This window comes from Oryctolagus cuniculus, chromosome 11 (genome assembly GCF_051225735.1).
Source record: "Oryctolagus cuniculus isolate XC-2025 breed Fujian yellow rabbit chromosome 11, ASM5122573v1, whole genome shotgun sequence".
NCBI lineage: Eukaryota > Metazoa > Chordata > Mammalia > Lagomorpha > Leporidae > Oryctolagus > Oryctolagus cuniculus.
In genome coordinates, this window is record NC_142877.1 from 119,068,408 (window position 1) to 119,089,766 (window position 21,359).

At 64.4% G+C, this 21,359-nt stretch overlaps 1 protein-coding gene across 9 annotated transcripts in view; it reads left to right on the forward strand.

Moving 5' to 3' along the window:
• The first annotated feature begins 2,963 nt into the window (after positions 1 to 2,963).
• The window catches only part of MPPED1 (metallophosphoesterase domain containing 1), a 64,147-nt gene continuing 45,751 nt past the window's right edge, over positions 2,964 to 21,359 (forward strand). Inside the window, exons 1-3 of one of the 9 annotated variants that reach the window (XM_089307700.1) lie at positions 2,964 to 3,107; positions 14,636 to 14,946; positions 19,982 to 20,163. In XM_089307700.1, coding sequence (XP_089163826.1) covers positions 14,723 to 14,946; positions 19,982 to 20,163 — 406 coding nt within the window. In that variant the 5' untranslated portion in view covers positions 2,964 to 3,107; positions 14,636 to 14,722. The other 8 variants (XM_089307701.1, XM_070053021.2, XM_070053022.2 and 5 more) reach the window with 8 other exon arrangements.

Below are 21,359 nucleotides of genomic sequence, written 5' to 3' on the forward strand. Positions count from 1 at the left end.
GAGAGCTGGATCGGAAGTGGAGCAGCTGGGACTCGAACCGATGCCCATATGGGATGCAAGCGCTGCAGTTGATGGCTTTACCTGCCATGCCACAGCACCGGCCCTGGTGGGTGGTCTTGTGCTGCACCTGAGCCTGCTGGAGGTGGGCAGTGTCCAGGCTCCCCCACAGGGCGTGGCTTTCTTGCCTTGGCTCTGCCTACAGGAAGGCCCAGGATGGGGCCCAGGGAGACCGGGGCTGGCTGGTGCATAGCTTGGCAGGGTCTCCAGCCTCCAGCCCCACCCTGGGAGCCTCTCTCATCTGTCAGCCCATGCTGACCTCACCCTCCGGTCTCTTCTGGCTTCTCTGCCTCTGCCAGGGCCATTCCTGGGGCCTCACACATGCCTGTGAGAGTTTGCTGGCCTGTTGGCTGCCAGTTGGTCTCCGTGGAGCACCCTGGGAAGGCATGAAAGCTTCGGTCACACGGTCAGCCCTCTGTGACCTGAGCCTCACCCGCGTGCACAGGAGCTCCCAGGAGCTCCGTCTTTCGTCATAGTCTGAGGACTGCAGGGAAGTTGGAGGCAAGAAACAATCCCACCAAGGGGCTGGCATTGTGGTGGGGCCGGGTAAGCTGCTGCCTGTGACGCCGGCATCCCATATGGGTGCCGGTTCAAGTCCCGGCTGCTCCACTTCTGATCCAGTTCCCTGCTGATGCTCCTGGGAAAGCAGCGAATGGTGGCCAAAGTGCTTGGGCCCCTGCACCCACGGGGGAGACCCGGATGGAGCTCCTGGCTCCTGGCTTTAGTCTGGCTGTTGTGGGCATTCGAGGAGAGAACCAGCGGATGAAAGACCTCTCTCAGTATGTCTCTTCCTCTTTTTGTAACTCACCTTTCAAATAAACACATCTTTTCAAAAAACATCCCATAAAGAAAAAAAAAAAAAAAGCCCAGAACCTCATCCCGAGGTGGGCATTTTCCTGTCCCGCTTGCTACCTTCTGTCTCCTTCCCCTCCCCACTTTTCCAAAGCTCGGAACGCGGTGCACTTGTGTAACCCGCCTCCCTGGTTCCCGTGTGCTGAGCGAGCCCGGGCCTCATTCTCCTGCCGCACGTGGTGGCAGCAGGATTTGTTCCCGGAGATGCCTGGGACATCCCGCAGCTGAAGAAACCGATCCCCTCTGGCTGGACATAGAGGTTGCCTTGAACTGGGGCTGCTGCAGCCTGCAGTGAGCGCCTCTGGGCCGGTTCCTGGAAGGTGAGTTTCAGCTGGGCCACGGGGACGTCACCCGTGCTGTGAGGACGGGCGGCTTGCTGGTGCGGGCTGGTCCGAGCGGTGTCCTGGCTGGGAAGTCCTCTCCCTCCCCAGGGCACACAGACCCTGGCTGCCCCTGTGGCCCTTCCCCCTGCCCCTGGCTCCCTGCTGTCCTGTCCTGGATGTCGGGAGCCCTCCTGCCTCTCCTGGGCAGAGAGCTCGCCTGCTCCTCCTCCTCCTCCGCGCCCCTGGCCTCCAGCACATGGCAGGTGCCCGGGAAATGCCTCGCGGCGGCGTGAGCCGGCCGCTGGCTGGTGCAGCAGGATGGGACCGTGTGGTGTTCCTATTAGTCCAGGAACAAGTGCCACTGTGTTATTTCATTTTCCCAAAGCAGAATGTCTGTTGTGTTTGCCAGATTGGTTGCTCTTTTAGGAGTGGGTCTATCCTGCCCACCCTGCACTCCTCACTCCACCGTCTTGCAGAGCCCCAGCCCCGGAGGCGTGCAGCCCCGGGCTCTGGAGAGCCTGACCTCGCAGGTGCAGCCTGCACCCGGCCAGCAGGGGAGGCAGGGGGTCACGTGACACAGCGGGTCAAGGGCACAGCCCAGTGCTTGGGGCAGGGGCCTTCAGTGGGGAGCTCAGGCTTTGCCAGGCACACAGTAGGTGCTCAATAAATGTACATCCAGGGAAGGTTGCAGGTCCTGGTGGGATTGGGTGTGGTGGCGAGGCTGGTTTTGGAAGACAAGGGTCCCATGAACGTCTCGCTCTCACCCCAGGGACCAGGGAGCCACATTCTTCATACAGCTGTGACTGTGTGGGGCAGGCAGCAGCCTGAGCCTGCAGGGACTGAGCCCAGGCCTGGTTCCCAGGAGGCCTGCAGCCCAGGCAGAGAAAGACGCTCTCTGAGTCTGGGATGCTCCAAAGGGCACGGGGGAGAGAAGTGGGGGTCCCAAGACAAGGAAGCAGGAGAGGGGTGACGGCTTGAGACCTCTCGGGCTGCCCCCCCCCCGCCCTGTCCCCACCCCTTCCTCCTCTATCAGGGCCACCACTGTGAGCTCCAAGATAAACCTGACCAAGTCACATCCTGTTCCCACTGAGCTTCCCAACTCCACCCCCAGGGCCTCCCCATTGCCCCCCCCAGGAAGCCCACCCCTGGGCCCAGCCAGGCGCCCATCGCCTCCCACCCCTCCTCCCTGACACTGTTCCTCCTGCATGGGGTACCTTCCCCACACCTGTCCCTGGCATGCACTTGCTAACCCGCGCCTCTGCCCCTAGAAGCCACGCCAGGGGGCTGGCTCCCCTTGCACCTGCCTCCCTATCCTGCTGGGCCCCCCTTAGGGGCAGCCCAGGCTGAGGACCCTGGGGACTGGGTCTCAGGATGAGAGCAAGGCCAGATGCCACTGTGAGCGTGTGGGGGAGGGGTCCCCAAGCATTCGCTGGGGGTCCTCTGCGGGGCCACACCGGACTCTCCACCGCTCTGTCTGGGAGGCCCAGGCCAGCGTGACCGCCCACCTCTTGGCACCTCCCACCGCTGCAGGGGGCTGCAAGCCCCAGGGGCCTCCCAAGCTCTTCCCACTAAGGCAGGGCCGCGGGGTTCTCCCGAGTCCTGCCCCACTTCCCTGCCCCCTCCGCTTGGGGCCTGGGACCCCCTAGGGGAAGAGATGGGGGCGCAGGAGGAGGACCTCGGCCCGTCAGGACTCGGAGCTGGGGTCTGCACGTCTCCAGCAGCGGGGCGGCCGGGGGAAACCCTAGACCCAGAGCGGGAGGGGGCCAGAGCCCGGTGCCCTGGGAGGCCCTGGGAGGGGTCCGGGCCGCGGCGCCCCGGAAGGAGCAGCGCACGCCCCTGCTCGCCGGGCCCGGCGCGGCGGCCGCGGATCCGGAGGTGAGAGCGCCCCCGCCCCGCCCGCGCGCGGCCAGGCTCAGCCCGGGGCTGGGGGCGGGCGCGGGGCGGGCGCGGGCGGGGGCGCGGGGCGCGGCGGGCGGCCGCCTTCCCTTTCCGCAGCGCGGGCCCCGCGCGCCTCCTCCCCCTCGCCCGGCCCCTCCGCGGCGGGATGCGGGCGCCGGGCCCGGGCGGGGGCCGAGGGCCGAGGCCTGGCCGGCCTGGCGGGGGCCCCGGCGGGCTGCCGCGCAGGGGCCGGGACCGAGGCCGCGAGCGCGCCCCTCCTGGAGCCCGGGCGGTGGGAGGCGGGGCGGGCGGGCGCGCGGGCCAGGGGCGGCGGCGGCGGCGGCGGCGGTGGCGGCGGGCGGGGGAGCCGGGGCGGCTCGGAGCCTCGCGGCGGGCGGGGCGGGAGGGGGCGCGGGGAGCCCCCCGCCCCCCGAAGGAGGAGTCTGGCTCCCACTTGCAGCCTCGGACGCGCGGCGAGGCGGCCGCCGCCAGAGGAGCCCCCGCCCCTGCGCGCCGCCCTCCCGGGAGCCGGGCCCCTGCCTCCCTCGGTGCGCGCTGCTGCTCGCGGCCGCCGTGGCCGCCGAAGAGGAGCCCGGGGCCAGGTAGGGCCAGGGGCGGGCTGGGCGCGGGCCGCGGCGTGGCGGGCTCGGGGGCGCGGGGCGCAGGGCGCGGGCGGCCGGCCGGGAGGGGGCGCGGCCGGGACCCTCTCCAGGCTTAGGGTGACGCCCGCGGCGCTGCGCAGGGACGCCCTCAAAGTTACTTTGGCCGCCTTTACCCGGTGCCCGCGCCCGGCCCGGGCGCCCCGGCTGCCCCTGCCTGCGGAGCGGGTGCGCGCGGGCGGGGCCTCGGCCAGGGCGCGGGACTCCGGCCGGGGCCGCGGGGTCAGCGAAACTTTTCCCTTGCTCGCAGTCGAGGCCGGCTGCTCGGAGCGGCCGGCGGGAGCAGCGGGCTGCGGCGCGGGGCGCAGCGGTGACAACAATGGTGTCCCTGGCAGGGGAGCGCCTACTGTGCACCGCGGAGCCCCTGCTGGCCCTCGGGGGAGGCGAGGGCCCCAGCGCCGCTGGGATGTCCACTTCTGCTGGATATTGCTGGAAACTTCGTCCATTCCTTCCGTCCACCCGCGCATGCATGCACGCGTCTGTCCACTCACTCGGACAGCATGGAGCGCTGCGGGGCTGCCTGCCCAGCTCCGAGATTCAGTGGCGAACCAGAGGGGTCCCAGCCCTCAAAGGTGGCATTTCCTGGGCTGTCCAGGCCACGGAGTCGTTGTGACTCCTGTGTGTTTATTCCCAGACCCCTTAATTGTAGGAGAGTGAGTTTAGTCGCAGAGCCCCTGTCCAGCCTGGAGACAGTGGCCCCAGCCGGCCTGAGAGCTAAGAGCATCCTCCGGCCGGCCCTTCCCAGCCCTCCCCGGCTCAGGCTGGTGGCCCAGCTGGGGTCATCCTGGAGCTGCCGCCCTGTCCAGCTGACCGCTTGGGGATGCTTCTTCCCCTGTGGCCAGGGGCTGGCCTCGCTCCCAGTCCTCCAGGAGCCGGGCTGCCTCCCGCAGCCCCACTGCCACGGCTCCATTGAACAGCCCCGAGCTTGTTAAACTGGGGGACAAAAGTGAGGCGCGGTTGAATGCTTGAGCTGGCTGGACGGGAGTTGAATGGTGGAGGGAGACTTGTTAGCGGGGAGCTGCCGGGCGGGGGGTGGGAGGCGGGGTCAGGCAGGCCCTGACCAGCCTGTGGAAAAAGATAAAAAAAAATGCAGCCAACTTTGTGAGCACTCTGACGCCCGGCCGAGGAGGTTTTGGGGAGAGGAGGAGAGGCCACGGGCTGGCCGCCGACTCCCAGCTGGAAGCGAGGCCTTGGGTCCCGGGAGCCAGGGCACCTGGGGGCCATTCGGGGGGGTGGCTCCTGCATTCGGCTGGGCTGAGGCAAGGGGCCGGCCCCAGGCCTTGGCGCTTCCGGAACAAGGCTCCGTCCTCCTCCGGGGGCCCGCTGTGTGTGAGCCTGCACACGACGCCGACGCCGGGGCCTTGCCCGCTCCCTGCAAATCAGCTTCCGAGTGGCAGCCCCACGGCACTTGGAAAATCTCTCTTCTCCAAGATGGATTTCGGCGAGCTGGCTGCCGGGATCCAGGACTTGCGCTGCGGCGGCGGCTGCTCCCGGAGGCCTGGGCGAGGGGTTCTTCCTGGGGCTGTCTTCCTCTTACCCCCCAGCCCCGGGGATTCGCCAGGGCCTGGCTTGGATGCCGGTGTGTCCCCTGCCTGGCAGGTGAAGCCCCTCGGCCGTGGCCACTGTGTGGTGCGCTCCGGGACCATGCTCGCGCACCCCAGCCTGCACCCTGTGCGTGGACAGATGGAGCAGACCTAGGTGTAGGTCTGGGAACCCTGGCGTGTCTGTGCAGCAGCCCAGACGAGGCCCGGAATCCACAGAGCGACGTGGGGGAATGACCAACCGTTCAAGGAAAGCCCTCCTTTAGAAACTGTCCCAGTGCGCCCCGGAGACTCGAATCTCAGTGCACTGGAAGTGATTAAGTTCATTGGTTCTGCCTTGAACTTGCTACCTTACCATAGAGGCCATGACGGCCCCTGGTGCTCACGGCATCCAGGACACCTCTCTCTCTCTCTCTCTCTCTCTCTCTCTCTCTCTCTCTCTCTCTCCCCTTGCTCCTTTGAGGAGTTTAGGGAAGGAGGCTGGATCTCACAGCAGGGGAGCGATCCGAGGCAGGCCTGGGAGTCTGGAAGGAAGAGGCCCTGCCCAAGACGCACTTGTTCGTTTTCCCACTTTGCGGCCTTGGCACCGGTCAGGGCCAGCGGGGTTTGGGAAGCGGCCGGGCCAGGCCGAGACTCGCCGCCGGTGCGCAGCGTGCACCGGAGAGCCTGCAATTAGCGGAGGTTGCCGACTGCTTTGCAAGTCGCAGCGAGCTGCAGCGGTTCCGGGCGGAATTTCTGCGTTATCCCTGAATTGTCTGTCAAAATCTTTCAAGTGACAACGTGACACGTCTCTCCCACTGCCCCTCCCTCGCCGGGAACAAAAAAGGGTCTTTTCACGCTTTCCCTCTTTTCCATTCTTCTCCTTGAGATCTCTCCCGCTCGCTTGGCAATAGGTACCTTTGTCTGCCCGCACTGCTAGAGCGGGGGACCCTTGCCTGGGGGACAAGGGCGTCCCAGGTGCAGGTTGGCAGGGGCACGCTGCACCCGCAGGCCTGCGGCGGGGGTCTTCCTTCTGGGTCGGATGTGCCTGGCAATTGGCAGGGAGGCGCAGGGGGAAGAGGGGTAGAGGGCTGTGGCGTGTGGCAGGAGCCGGCTGTGCCGGGACCCTGGTCCCCGGCGTGGATGTCGCCACGTGTGCGATGACACCGCCAGCAGTTGTCCTCTCCGTGTGCTGTGGACACTGACTTGGGCCTGAGGAGGTGACCAAAGTGCACACAGCAAAAGCAAGGACGGGGGACAGTGGGAAGAAAAGAGGCCCCTGTGGGGGTGGTGTGGGAGGGCAGGCGGCAGCACCTTCTCCCTGGGGACCCGACTGGGCTGCTGCTGATACCAGATGTTTGCCTTTATTTTGGCTTTTTATTTTTTTCCCCTGAGGAGCAAGACTTGCTTCTATTCTGGTTTTATTGAAAATATCTATGGCTGATGATGGCAGCCTAATCTCATTTAAAGCCTTCTCCTACCTTGAGGTTACTGGTAGTCGTTTTGAACTCGCACACGGGCTGCAGGTTTTCCCGGGTCTTTCTGTGAATGGTGCTGGGGCCGGCGCAGGGTTTCCCCGGAGTGAGCCTGGCCAGCTTGATGCCACAGCTGGACATTCGTCTTATTAGAAGCAGCTGCCGGGAAAAAAAAAGAGGAAGAGAAAACTCTCCCCTGTGCCGGGTGGCTCCTGCACCCTGCTCGGAGCCGGAGTGGCCGGGTGGCCCCAGCCTGTGGCCCAGGCTGCAAAGTTTGTGTGTGCCATCACGGAGCTCGGCTCTGGGTCGTCTTCCCCCAGCCCCGCCTTGCAGGAAGAGCTGCAGGCCTAGCGCTGGTGCACATGAAAAGACTTTTGGCATCGCCCATGCTAATTTCATCACTTTACGGAGAAAATGCTGCCGCGTCCAATTTCCAGCACACTTACGGTTTCCCCTCCATTTCATTCTTCCGCATTTCCCAGACAATGCTGCAGCTCTGTCGCACCGGCTACCTGCGACGCGGGAGCCTTTCCCTGCAGCACAACGAGGCGCTTTGGGGGGTTGCAGGACTCATGGACAAGGCAAAACCCTCCCTGCCTGCACCCCTCGCCTGCCCCGGGCCGCCTGCACAGCCCGGGCGCAGATGGAGTTTTGCTGTTGTGAGTTTGTGGTTCAGACACGTTATTTAATTGATCAGACTGGGGCGGGGTGGGGTGGGGGTGGGGTTGGGGCGGTGTTTAATCCTTAATTGCAAATTCCTGCAAGATCACAAAAGACACACTTGAGCTGATCATAAAAATGGCAAAACCCCAATCTCAGACTTCAGCGTGGAATACCATAGAGCCGGCTTGACGATGCTACGGTGACATCTGTTTAATAGATTTCCACAGAACTGTAAATCTGCATTTACTTTCTTGGCAAATTGCATCTGAAGCCTGAGCCACCGCGACCCTCCCGTCGCTCCCCGCTGCCAAAGCCCCGTGAACGTGGGGTGCATCCGTGGAAGGCGACGGAGAGTGCTGACTTCCACGGTGTTTCCTTACTCGCCGTGGCATGGGGGTCGTCTGTGTGCTCGTCTGCCACGGATCTGGGAGGCTTCCCATCTCGACTCCGCAGATAACAGGAACCTCCAAGTGCGTTATTTTGAAATTGAGGCCACAGCATTCTGCAGAAGGAAAATCAGCCTCCCCACCATTCTTCCTGTGCCTGCCGATCTGCGCGATGGATTTAGCAAGCACCCGGGATGATAATGACTGATGGTGTGCAGCCCCGGGTTAGCGGCCAACTTCCCTGCCCGAGCTCCGGGGCTTCCTGGGAGATTCGGCCCTCGTTCCGTGGCATGGGAATGCAGGAGATTCCGAACTCGAAGAGAGGCCGGGCGGACGGCCTGCCTGGGTATCTGACATTAAAGGAATAAGTGAGCAACTATTTGTGGCAGACAGGACCCGACCCAGTAAGTAGCAGTCGCCCGCCGTCGTCTGAAATGAAAGTGCATAATTGGAAAAGGAGGCGGCAGCCAGTGCTGGGGCTGGGGGGCCGTGGCGGGGAATTAGGAAGTGGAATTGAAAGTCGTGTAGTCGTAATTCAGATTGGGCCCGGCTAAAAGGTTTTTAAAGTCACGTGTGGGTGATGCGTTGTCCAGGACCACGGTCTAATTTCCCCCGATTTGCAGATTCCTTCTGCCTCCCGCTCATCGGCTCGCTCAGCCGCTGCAGGTCCGCGTGCTCCTCCCTGCGTGGAGAGGGAGGCCCGAGCCCGGCTCCCTCCTCCCGGCTCACAGTGGGGCCTGTGGGGGCTGCTTTCCCTCCCCCTGCTGGGCCGTTGGTCCTGACCTTTGCCCTTGTATATTTATTTATTCATTTTACTCCTTATTACATTCCCAACTACCCACGGAATCGGTTGCCTGTTCTAGGAGAGGAATTAGGACTTAGCGGTGCTCTGAGTCTCTGAGTCTGCGTGGGATGCCCGGCTTGTGAAGGGAACCCTCCCAGGTCCCCGCACCTCGGTGCTCTCCGGGCACTGTTGCCAGCGCCTGTGCTGCGCTGGGGGCCACATGGCGGGCAGGACACCTCGTCACAGGGCGACAGAAGCCCCGGGAGCGGCGCCTTCCTCTCCGTGGGGCCCCGAGCCTCCGCCTGGGGACTGTAGTCAGCCGAGCAGTTGGAGAGTCTGGGGGCGCCCGGCGGCCCCTGCTCCCGGGAGAAGAGGACACAGAGCGGCAAGGAGGCTGAGCTCAGGGAGAGCCGGCCGAGCGCTGGGCTGTCGCGACTTCTGGCTGGCGGCTCTCGGGGGAACACGGCAGCTGTCCCTGCACCGGTGTGGTTGTCCCCGAGTTCTGGGCTCAGGACAACATGGTTTTGTTCTGGCCTCTTGGTTACCGTGCGGGGCCTGGCAGTGGGTGGGGAAGCGTCAGTGCTTGGGAGCTGCCTTTAACACCGATGACGTCCGCCTGCCGCCTTTGAGAGCCGGCGACGGCGCTGGTGACAGCGCTGACTTCCAAGGGCCTGCGTGGGATGCGGGCGGGTGCCTCAGGCCACAGTGAAGCAACCCTTGGACACAGAGCGGCAAGGAGGCTGAGCTCAGGGAGAGCCGGCCGAGTGCTGGGCTGTCGCGACTTCTGGCCGGCGGCTCTCGGGGGAACACGGCAGCTGTCCCTGCACCGGTGTGGTTGTCCCCGAGTTCTGGGCTCAGGACAACATGGTTTTGTCCTTGGCCGAGGTCGGCACCGCCCCGGGCGGGGCAGGCGCTCCAGGGCTTTCCTCTGGGCAGGTTTGGGCTGCTCCGGTGACCCAGGCATCGCCTTTGCAGAAGTCCACCTGCTGCCCCTCTCAGTGTCTCTCCTTCCTGGCCTTAGGGCCCCAGGCCCCGCCCCCACCCCCACTGTCTGCTCTCTGACAGTCCTGGGGGCGCCTGTTGAGCTGACCCGCAGCTCCCCTTGGGACCCAAGCCCTCTGAGGTCTTGTTGCCCATCTGGGTCGTTAGGGTCCAGGATGAGGTCTTGCCCAGAGTGGGGGCAGTGGTATCTGGGGGCTGCCCAGGTCCCCGGGTCCCCCAGGATGGGGTGGTGACCTGTCCTGGGAAGCCAGCACCACGCGCCAGGAGTAAAACCACCGGCGAGTCAGGAGCTGAGAAACTCCTGGTTCCGGAATGTTCCTTGCAGACCTTGCTAACCGGAGTGGGGGATACAATTTGTTAGCACCTGCTGTGTGCCTGGCCCTGTTCCTCCTGGGTCCTCCGACCCTCCCGGAGGCCCCGAGAGGAGGCTCCTGGGTCTGCCTGTTGGCAAAGCAAAGCTGCCTCCCAGGGAGGCGACGCTGCTCAGAGGCGGTGCAGCTCGGTCCATCCGCTCCTCCGTTCCCGCGCAGGCATTTTGTTTCCGTTCCTCGTTCACTCACCCGTCATTTGTTCTGCGTCTCTGCCCTTGGCTGTGTGTTGGGCGCCCGGATGAGGGAAGCCCTAGGGGGCTGTGGGTGGGTCGAGGAGGACGTCTCCAGGGCCACGAGCCATCCTGGGTGGAGTGGGCGAGAGCCCAGAAGCAGGTGGGGCGACGGCCGGGGCCATTCGAGCAGAGGAGCAGCCGTGGGGCAGCCCGAGGTCGGGGTCCTCGTGCCCGGCAGGCCCCCCGACCCTGGCCGTGCTGGAGCCAACCTGAGGAGAGGAGGCTGGGGCCCAGCCCCACTCACCCCCCTCCCCCCCACTCTCCCCCCGCCCCCGAGCCCCCCCCACCTCCCCCTGCCCCGAGCCCACCCAAGGAGCTGGGCTTCAGCTGAGGGCAGTGGGCACTCCCAAGAGGTTTGGGCGCCACAAGGCGTGGTGTGGCCAGGAGTGAGTTGTGGAGGCTGGAGTGCTGTGGGCGGTGAGCGGCCCGAGGGGCAGGTCGGAGGGGCGGGACCCTTGGGCCACGTGCCTTACCTAGACATCAGCTGGGGTCCAGTGGCCACATCCGACTCCCCCGTGAGCACTTGGGCCTGAGGCGGCCCCCAGCACCCAGGGACCAATCAGTGAATACCTTGTGAAAGAGTAAGACCAGCAAAGCAAACTCTTGGAAGAGGAGCCGGCGCCTGCGTCCGGGGTAGCCGGAGCCGCCGAGGCCCCGATGCCTCCCACACCAAGGGCCTGGGTTTGAGTCCTGGCCTTGCTCTGTTTCTGACTCCGGCTGCCTGCTAAGGGGCAGCAGTGGTGGTCACATACCCGGGTCCCCTCTGGGAGACCTGGATTGAGTTCTTGGCTCCTGGGTCTCTGGGGAGAGAAACAGCAGGTAAGGGGAATTTCCTCTGTCTGTCTCTCTCTGCCTTTCAAAAAAGCAAAATAAATAAATAAAGAGAAAATGGAGTTCCTCTCTGGCCCAGGAGGATCCAGAGCTTCCCAGTTTATGGAGAGGCTGGAGTGAGTTTCTTTCCATCCCTGGGGTAACCCGGGGAGCACACCAACGAGGAAGCAGAAACAGAGAGGTTTAGAGACTTGCCCCATGACCCACAGCCGAATCGAAGCCCGCTTCCTCCGACTGCCAAGTCCAGAGCTCTCCAGCGACGGGCAAAGACAGCACACGGCCGCCTCACGTCAGGGCCGCCTCCGTCTCCCGGCCTTTGCACCTGCTGCTTCCTCTGCTGGGTTCTCTTTCACGGGTCTGGGTGTGGTTGGCAGCTCCCGGCTCGTGGGTGTGAGGTGACGTCAGCTCCTCACTTGGGTCTTTCTCGCCTGCCTGGTGTAAGGTCCTTTCGCTGCCCCACCCATCACGCGTCACCCCGTCACCCCGTCGTTCTTCCAGGTACATACGCAGGGTCTTCAGGGGCCAAGGAAGATCCAGCCTCTGATGAAGTGTGCGTGCCTTACAGAACTTTTTTTTGCACCGAAATAAATACCTTTTCATTCCAGTTTCCGCTAAACATCTTTGGTGCCCGGCGTCCGTCCCCTGAGAGGTCTTTTCTGTTTACTTGGCCCGTCCCCCACCCCCATTCCTCGAGGGCCGGGACCGGCTGCCTGCTTTTCCATGGCTCTTCTGGCCCCTGGAGCGGCGGCTGCTTGAGGCCCCGGCAGGGGTCTGTGGAATCAGTGAGGCTGCGTGGCATTTGTGCCAGCCCCCAGACAGGCACCTGCAGCCCCCAGCAGCGTGCCCGACTTGCCCAAGGCTGCACAGAGCCAGGCTGGGAGCCCCGGGGTCCAGGCAGGCAGACGCGGCGTGGTGGGTGGGCAGATGTCAGTGCTCCCTGGGAAAGCTGTTTGCTTGGGAAGCCCTGCCCCCCCGCCCCCGCCCCGCCCCCCGCAGCAGATTCCTGCTCTCGCATTCCCGCACGGTGGCTAACGTGCTGCTGCGGCTTCATAAATATTAAATGGGCATTAAAAGAAGGCTCTGCGTTTCCGGCTTCCCTGGTTTCTCCACGCGGGGCCCGTTGCGATCCCCCTTTATGTGAAATGCGGCATTTCACCGCGGAGTGCCGCCGGGACGCCTTGCCGCCGCCTCTTCCGGCACAGTCCCCTGGTGCGGCGGGCAGGCTGGCACCTGCTTCCCGGGGGGCAGGGCTGGGCGCGGGACCCTCCTTGCCCCGCGGCTGTGCCCAGCCTGGCAGCCCCTGGGGAAGGGGAGACGGCAGCCACTTAGTCTTCAGCTGAGTCCTCTTGGTGGAGGCCGTGCTGGGCACCGCAGAGTCTGGCCAGACGCACCCTGGTTCATCGTCCCTGCATCCCTCCCTGTCTGCATCCACCCATCCGTCGGTCACCCGTCTCCCTGCCCCCTTCCACAGTTCACTGATTCGGTGTTTATTCGGGGGTAGGTGGGATCTGGGAGGCAGCATCCGCTGAGCGCCTGCCGGGGGCTGGGCTCCGGGTCTGCACCTGTTTCCTCACATTCTCCACTCTGACACTGGGATGCTTTTTCTTCTATCTTTTAAACGGGGGGACAGGCGCTCTGGGAATTAAGCCACTCACTCAGAGGCCTGAAGCTGGTGCTGATACTGCCGAGTGAGTCAGGGACACCTAGGCTCCGCCCTCGGGACACAGGGCCCCCTGAGGCCCCCTGTGTGGCTATGGACCCGAGGTGCAGGGGCTGGCCACGTGCTGGGTGTGGGTGGGGCCAGGCTGTGCAGGCCTCCAGGCTGAGGGTCTTACAGGGGTTTCCCGCAGGTTGGCGGCGTGATCACCTTGCGATTGAGGACACTCTGAGTTCTCCTGGGCTCTGGCAGGTGCAGCCGGCTCTTGGAGCCGGCCCCTCGGTCCGTACTCTGCGCCCCGGGATCTGGTGCCCCGAGGCCCACGCTGCACCTGCAGGCGGCAGCCCCCCAGTGCACAGGGGCTGTGCTGCACCAGCAGGAAGCGTCCCAGTCCTGGCGTCTGTTGGCCGAGTGCGCGGTGCCTGCCACCGTTCTGTTTCCTTATTTCTCTTGCATGCCCGCCTTGGCAGGTGGCGTGCCAGGGTGGAAGCCATGTTCCAGGAGGGACGCCGAGGCTTGGAGGGACGCTGAGGAGTTGCCTTCAGGTCACCCGGCACTCAGCGATGTGCTGGGGCTCAAGCCCACATCCGGTCCCGGCAGGCCTGGCTCACAGCAGGCAGAACCTTTGGTGTCCCACACCCTGTGGCCTCCCCGGGGCTTCTGGGAGTCCCCGTGACTCACGGGCCCCCACTCGGATACACTTGGAAGCCACTGCCAGGACGAAGCCCGGGGAGAGGCAGATTTTTGTCTCCTTAGGGATGTGCTGTGAATTCAGGTGTGGTTTTTGGGGGCGGGGACAGGCGGGGAGCATTTTACCTTGTATGGGGTTGATGGAGATTTTTTAAAAAATTAATAACCCATTTCTCCTTTGCACATAATTAAAATGTTCTCCAGTCTCTAATTTTTGTCATTTTCCTAATCTAATTTGTTTTCTGACTGTGTCGATTCTTCTTCCGAGCACAAAGCAAAGGGGGTTTTTCTTTGCTCAACGTGACTGGGCTGTGACTGTCCAGGAATAGTTTAAATTACATTATTTTCTCCTTGGTTAAATCCAGTGCAAATGGAACCATCAGAAGCTCTTAATGACCAAAACCTTGAAAACACAACCACACACAAAACAATCTTGAAGGCGTTTCTGACTCGCACACTTGAAAAAGAATCCTTAGGGAAGGGATCGGGGTGGGGCCGGAAGGGTGTCGGGCGGGGTCTCCCCCACGACGCCTGTGTTTCCAAGACGCTCTGACCGTGAGGCGCCAAGGGGCACTGCCATCCAGGGAGGAGAGGTGCGGTCCGCTCTCCCCAGCGGGAGAGGTGAGAGCCGCGTCCCCGCCTTCCCAGGGCCGGCTGAGCCAGGTCCGCCGAGCCGCCGGCCAAGGGGCCTCCGCGTAGGAGGCAGGCATGTGGGGAAGTCCCTTCCAGATCTCTGTCGGCTTTTGCCGAAGTCGAGGAAGGAATTCTCGGCCGCGCCCACTGCACCTGCTCAGGCTTGCAGGGGTGTGCGTGGGGGTCCGCGGGGAGGGGTGGGGCTGGAGGGGAACCTTCCCCCGACCCTCCAGCTCGGGAAAGTACAAGTGAGCCTGTTGACACAACAGCCGCGTAGCCTGGCCGTGTGGGGCAGGGGGATCTTGGGGGAGGTGCGAGAGCAGACGAAGAGATTCCCACGTGCCGGCCCCGCGTGCAGCCGGGCGGGCGGGCGGGCGGGCTTTTTATGATTTTTTCTCCCTGTCCCCTCCCTCCCTTCCCCTTTCTTTTTACCAAAGTATATTCATCAAACTGCTGAGTTGGAAAGATTTGTAATGAGTTTTTGAGCTGTACGACTGTGGTTTTTTTTCTCCCCCCCCCCCCGGCCCCCGCCCTCTCCCTCTTTCTAAATCTTCATCTGACATTAAATAAAGCAAATCCCAAACAGATTAACTGTCGCTCGGTTCTGCTCCGTCTCCCCAGGCTGTTTGCAGGTCTGGCGGGGGGCCGGGCGGAGGCGGCGGCGGCGGCGGCGGCGGTGGGCGATGCCCGGGCGGCCCGCCCAGGTCCATGTGGCACTCTAGGTGGGATGCTGGCGTCCTGAAGGCCGAGGCCCTGGCCCTCCTCCCCTGCGGCCTGGGCATGGCCTTCTCCCAGTCGCACGTGATGGCCGCCCGGCGACACCAGCACAGCCGGCTCCTCGTGGAGGTGGACGAGTACAGCTCCAACCCCACCCAGGCCTTCACCTTCTACAACATCAACCAGGGCCGCTTCCAGCCTCCGCACGTGCAGATGTAAGTGTGGGCGGGGGGGGGGGGGGGAAGGGGGCGGGCCGCCACAGCCCCGGGTGGGGGAGGGGCCCCTGGCTTCCGGCGTGTTCCCTGCTCCCGGACTGGCAAAGCTGGGCAGCCCTAGTCCTGCTCCTTGGCCAAGGGAAGGCGTTGCAGAGACGTCGACACGAGGTGACAGGCGCGTGCACGCATACACGCACGTGCAAATCCAGACGACGAGGTCGAAGTGCTGTCTGCCTGGGCCCACAGCTCTGGGGCGGCTTTGAGGGGTTGAGTTCAGCTTTCCCCGGCTGTGACCCTTGGTCGGATGGACTTCCCTCGGTGTTGGGGGAGGACTGGGTCCCAGAGAGAGGAGGGGACCTACTGCAGGCCTGGGGCCTTTGGGACCCAGTCTGGGGGTGGTGGTCTCCCCTTTGCTGCCCCCTCTGCTTGTCAGTGATGTTCTTCCGAAAGGACTTGGCAGTGGGGAAGGGTCTCCTGCCCCCTAGGGCTCTGCTGGCAGGTGCAGGGGTACCCGAGGGCTGGGGACACCTGGGCAGGGCACCCCCCTCACAGCAGCGCCAAGGGCTTGTCCTCACTGCTGCCCACGGCTGACCCCTACTCCTCCCCCCTGGGTCTCCCCTGAGGCCCCGGGGGCAGGGGTGGAGGAGGGCTGAGCCCTGGGCGACCGCTGGCTGCCACGGGACCCTCCTCCTTTATCCCCGGGCGCCACCTCCTGTAGGCCTTACCTGGGGAGCAGAGGGCCCAGGCTGGTCAGGAGGCCCTCTGCGGCTCATAGAAGCTTGAACCACAGCCCGGGGCTCTGTCCGCACACAGCCTGGCGGCCTGCCTGGGGCTGAGGTCTGCAGGCAGCGTTCATCCGCAGGGCCCGTGGGCGGGCTCTGCTCTCTCCGAGGGGCCAGGGCTCTGGTCAGGGGGCAGGTGGACGGTGAGCCTTCCATGTTGCGAGCCCGCACCCGGCTGGGCTGGGTGCTGGGGACATGGCAGTGAGCAGAGATGCCTGCCTGCCCGCAGTGGGCTTGCGTGCCAGTTGGCGTGGGGGAGCGTGCCCTCCTCATGTGGGCTCCACACAGCCACAGTGCCCGGGGACAGAGCCCAGCAGCTCTCCTGTGTAGGCGGGTAGGTGGCTCCATACCTGGTCGGCCCCGCCTCCCAAACTGCTCTACGCTGTCCCTCTGCAGGTGGCTCAGAGGCCTCTGGGGGTTTGGCCAGGGCCCGGCTTTGAAACAGAACTTTGCCCAAACCCTGGTGAAGGCAGTGAGGGCATGGGGACCCATGTGGGGTCGGGTGCTTTAGTCACCCTAGCAAGCGGGCACGGAGCGTTCGTGGCACCTGCAGGATGCCACCGGGAAGCAACCATGCTGCTCGGCACGGGGTGTGGAGCTCCGGGCCCAAGTTCCGCTCATGAAGACCTGGGCTCACATTCACCCTCTTTTTAAATTTTTTTTTATTTGAAAGGCAGAGTTACAGAGAGGCAGAGAGAGGGAGAAACAGAGAGAGAGAGAGAGAGAGAGAGAGAGGTTTTCCATCCGTTGGTTCACCCCCCAGATGGCCACAATGGCTGGAGCTGAGCTGATCTGAAGCCAGGAGCCCGGAGCTTCCTCCAGGTCTCCCACGTGGGTGCAGGGGCCCAAGCACCTGGGCCATCTTCCACTGCTTTCCCAGGGCATAGCGGAGAGCTGGGTTGGAAGTGGAGCAGCCGGGACTTGAACCGGCGCCCATATGGGATGCCAGCACTGCAGGCAGCAGCTTTACCCGCTATGCCACAGCGCCGGCCCCTCACACTCACTCTTGAGCTGACCAGCTCGAGCCTTTTCCAGGCTTCAGCTATTCATTTGTTTATTATATATATTTTATTATATATATATTTTTTTGAAAGTCAGAATTACAGAGCGAGAGAGGGAGAGGCAAAGAGACATCTTGCATCCGCTGCTTCACTCCCCACATGGCCGCGATGGCCGGGGCTGGGCCGGCTGAAGTCAGGAGCTTCCTCCTGGTCTCCCGCGTGGATGCAGGGCCCAAGCACTTGTGCCATCTTTTACTGCCCTCCCCCAGGGGCATTAGCAGGGAGCTGGACTGGAAGTGGAGCAGCCGGGACACGAGCCAGTCCCATATGGGATGCTGATGGCGTAGCGAGCAGTGGTTTGACCCGTTAGGGTGCAGGGCGGGCCCCCAGCGGGGTTAGACCCCCGCACCTGTTACACCGTCGTTAACAGGGGTTAGATCCCCGCACCCGTCGGCGTGCTCAGGTGCCTTTGAGAGGCAGAGGCAGGGCCGCCGTTCACGTGTGGGTCTGACCTGGGCGCAGCCACACCTGTGGTTCGAACGCCCCTCTCACAGACTGTCTCCGGGTCTGGGCTCTGCGCTGGGCTTCTGGGCGCCCCACGCCGCTGAGCTCCGTGGCGTCCTGTTCACGGGTGTGCCCCTCCCGCCCAGCAGGTGAACGGTGTTTTAGGAGTCCCCGGATAAGCGTCTGTCTGTAGATGGACGGTGAGATGAAGTGGGCCTGGAAGCCGCAGCTGTTGTGACTTCCGGAAAAGAACTGGCTGCAAACTCCGCATCGAGTTAGGCCGCTCCGAGCCTCGGGTCCCACCTGCAGGGCAGGGCAGGTGCCTGGCTCCGACGTCATCGGGAGGCTGGGCAGGGCAGGTGCCTGGCTCCGACGTCATCGGGAGGCTGGGCAGGGCAGGTGCCTGGCTCCCATGTCATCGGGAGGCTGGGCAGGGCAGGTGCACCTGAGTGCTCACCACGCGCTGAGCTCCGCCCCGCAGGGGCCTCCCCGGCGGTGGGGCCAGGATTGCAGGGGTGAGTGCGTGCTGCATCCACACAGCCAGCGACTGCGCAGGGAAGTGGAGTCTCCGTTTCTCCTCGGGGATCGCTGGGTTTGCCTTCTCCGAGCTCTGAGGCCTCCGGGCGTAGGGAATCAGAGCAGAGTTAATTAAGAGCTCCGGCTCCAGCAGCAGGCCCAGCGCGAGAGCCCTCAGCGTCCGCTCGGCACTCGGCTCAGCACGGAGCTGGCGGCAGGGGTGGGGGGTAAGCTGAGGCGGCTCGGGGCTGCTCTGCTGAGCTGGGCTCTCGGGAGGAGAGGGGCTGGGGCCCCAGGGCTGCAGGGCTGCCATCGCCCCCGCCCCCGTCTCTTCCTTCTTTGTCTCTGTGGCTTGGTCTTTGCCTCCTGGTGGGGTCTTCACCTGGGGGAGAGGGAGAGCGGGGGGGGGGGAGGGGGAAGATGAGTGAGTGTTGGCTTACTTGTGCCCGTGTCAGCCAATAGCCCAGGCTTGCCTTTTTTTTATTTTTTTATTTTTGAAGATTTATTTATCTGAAAGGCAGAGAGAGGAGAGAGAGAGAGAGATCTTCCATCTGTTGGTTCATTCCCCAAATGGCCACAATGGCTAGAGCTGGGCCAATCCCAAGCCGGGAACTTCCTCAGGGTCTCCCACGTGGGTGCAGGGGCCCAGGGACTTGGGCCGTCTTCCACTGCTTTCCCAGGCCACAGCAGAGAGCTGGGTCAGAAGTGGAGCAGCCGGGACTTGAACCGGTGCCCATGTGGGATGCTGGCACCGAGGTGATGGCTTTACCTGCTGCCTGTCTTGATTGGCTGCCCTTGGCCCAGTCTGCTGTATGGGGTGGGCGGGGCTGTGGGTGGAGCCACAGCTAGCTGCCTGCAGACTGGTGGAGGAGGGGGGCCCAGAGGACAGGAGCTGGGGACTCGCGGGGAGGGAGAGTCCAGCCCCCACCACAGTCAGACGCTGCCTCCTCCAGAGGCTTCCCAAAGCCCCCAGGGTGGGCACGGCCGGCCACAGTCCATGGCCCTGGCGCACGGCCGTCAGGCCTGGTTCAGCTCAGGGCAGGTGGTGAGCAGGAGTCAGCCGTGTGGGGCGAAGACGTGGACGGCGCTGCGCCTTCCTGGGGGACCGTCCCTCAGCCCGGCCAGCTGTCACCTGCTGGGTGCGCCCTGGCTCCGCCACCCAGGGCCAGGGCTGGGCCGGGCGCCCCTCCCGCCGCAGCTCGGGGTGAGGTGGGCGGGCGCAGTGCCCTCATACGTCTGCGCATTAGCATGCCGAACCCGTGGCTCTCATAAGGTGTTAATTAAATTTCTTCGGAGTATATTGTCTGAAAAAAAAAGGATAATTAGAAAGATGTCTTTAAAAGTATTTATGTAACTGATACGCCCGGCTCTCGGTTTGCCGCATAATTAGATTTGAACACAAAAACTCCTCCAGTGCGTGCTCAGCCGGAGGGGCCGCTCGTGGAAATGTCATCGCCTGCTGCTTCCGGGTTTGGGGCCCTGCGGGGCGCGTGGCTGGGGGGCAGCGGGAGCCGGGCCGTGGGACAGGAGGGCTGCGACCTGCCTGTGCCCCCTCGGAATTTTCCGGGTCCCCTTGCTTGGGGAAGCGGCTCCGTTTTCCAGATGGGCAAACGCAGGCCCGGCGGTGAGCGGCAGAGCCGGGACCTCAGATTCCAGCTGTTCCCTGGCACCACCCCCGCGGGCCCCGGCCGCAGACGCCCAGAGCATTGCGTGGTTCTGAGTGCCACCTGCCCCGCAGTGCCGGGCTGGTCCTGGTGACTGACCGTGGACTTGAGTCCGTGCTTCCCCCGCGGGGTGGTCGGAGTAGGAGACGACTCATTCTTGGGCTCTCGGCGAAAGGGGTCGGGCGGCGTCGCGTTGTCGAGAGGCTGGGGTGACGGTGCCACCGCACGTCCACACAGTGGTGCTCCCTGCGCCAGCCCTTTTGCTCATCATCCCCTTGACCTTCGCAGCTCTCTAAGGTTCCCATGTTGGGGATGGGGGGGGGACTTTGGCTGTGGGAACAGGCTGTGTTTTGCCTGGTGAGTGTGCAGTCTGGGTTCAGACCCAGGCCCGGCGGTGAGCGGCAGAGCCGGGACCTCAGATTCCAGGTTCAGATTCCTGGGTTCAGACCCAGGCGGCCCCTGTTGGGTTGGATGTGATCTGGGTTGATGGGGCCGGGCGTCCTAAGCTCTGGTAGCACCCCAGGGTGCGCTGTGACCCCGTGGCCCACAGGGACTTCTCTCCCCGCAGGGTGGACCCGGTGCCTCACGATGCTCCCAAGCCGCCAGGCTACACCCGCTTCGTCTGTGTTTCCGACACCCACTCGAGGACGGACCCCATCCAGATGCCGTATGGCGACGTGCTGATCCACGCCGGCGACTTCACCGAGCTGGGGCTGCCGAGCGAGGTGAAGAAGTTCAACGAGTGGCTCGGTAGGTCCCGCCCACCCAGGCTGTGCGTGCCCCAGGACGAGATAGGTTGTGCCTGCCAAGGTCCCGCCCGCCCGGGATGTGATAAGTTGCATTTGCCCGGGGCTGGGTGTGGCCCAGGAAGCGATAGGTCTTACCTGCCCTGGGCCGCCTGTGCCAGGAAGTGGTGGGTCCTGCCCACTGGTCCCGCCAACCCGGGCCACACGTGCCCCCGGGAAGTGAATGGTCCCAGCTGCCAGGGCCCCGTGCAGGCTGCCCCTTCGGCCTGGCGGTCTCTCCTCTCTGCCCACGAAGCCGTCTCTTGGGCCTTTGTCTGCACCTGCCTGAGGAGCCTTCCCCGGTCAGACCAGGACGTGACCCCTCTCTCCTGTCCCCCCGCCCCGGGCCCCATCCCCCGCCCCGCACACCCTGGCACCGCCTGCTGCGGCCGTGACTGCCCGTTGGTGGGAGTGTAGGACCTGGGGCTTGGCTCAGGGCTGTGCCGCCCGCGTGTGCCCAGGTGGGCGCCTGCAGCTGCTGAGTGGGTGTGTGGGTGACTTCCTGAATGGCGGTGCCGGGGTGGGTGCTGGGCTTCCGCAGGGAGGGGCACCCCAGCCTCTGCGGCCCCCGGTGGGGCCTGCTCCGGTGGGCAGGGCTGGCATAGGCAGTGGCTTACTGTTCCCCGGAGACGGTGGGGGGGGCTTTAGCCACCCGCACACCCCTAGGGTTTTGTCTGTGTTCCCCTCCCCCAAATCAGAAGGAAGCCAGGGGTGCCCTGGGAAAAGCTGCCTGGCGGGGCTCATAGCGGGCGCAGGCCCACGGCGGTCATGGGGGCGTGGGTGCCTGCTGGGGGCGTCCCCCCCGCAGGTGGCTCAGCACCATAAATGTCGATTTTTCAAACGGGGAGTTCACATCCAGGGCCCCACAGGGCTGCAGCGTGCGGAGGCCGGGGTGGGTGGGGCCCTGCGCCTGGGGTGGCCCCCACCTGGCTGCGTGGCATGTGTTTCCCGGGCATTCGGCGGGTGTCACCCAGCGAGTCTCGGGAGGGTCCTGTTGGAGTCCCCGCTGGACACGAGGACAACTCAGGTTCCTGTGCCCCGACCCCGGGACAGCACTGCGTGGGGCAGGGGTCCCTGGGCTGTGGGGTCCCTGCCCATGGTTTCCTGGGAGGAGTCGCGAGTTGGCGCAAGGAAGCAGTGACGCACGGCGGCGGAGGGGGC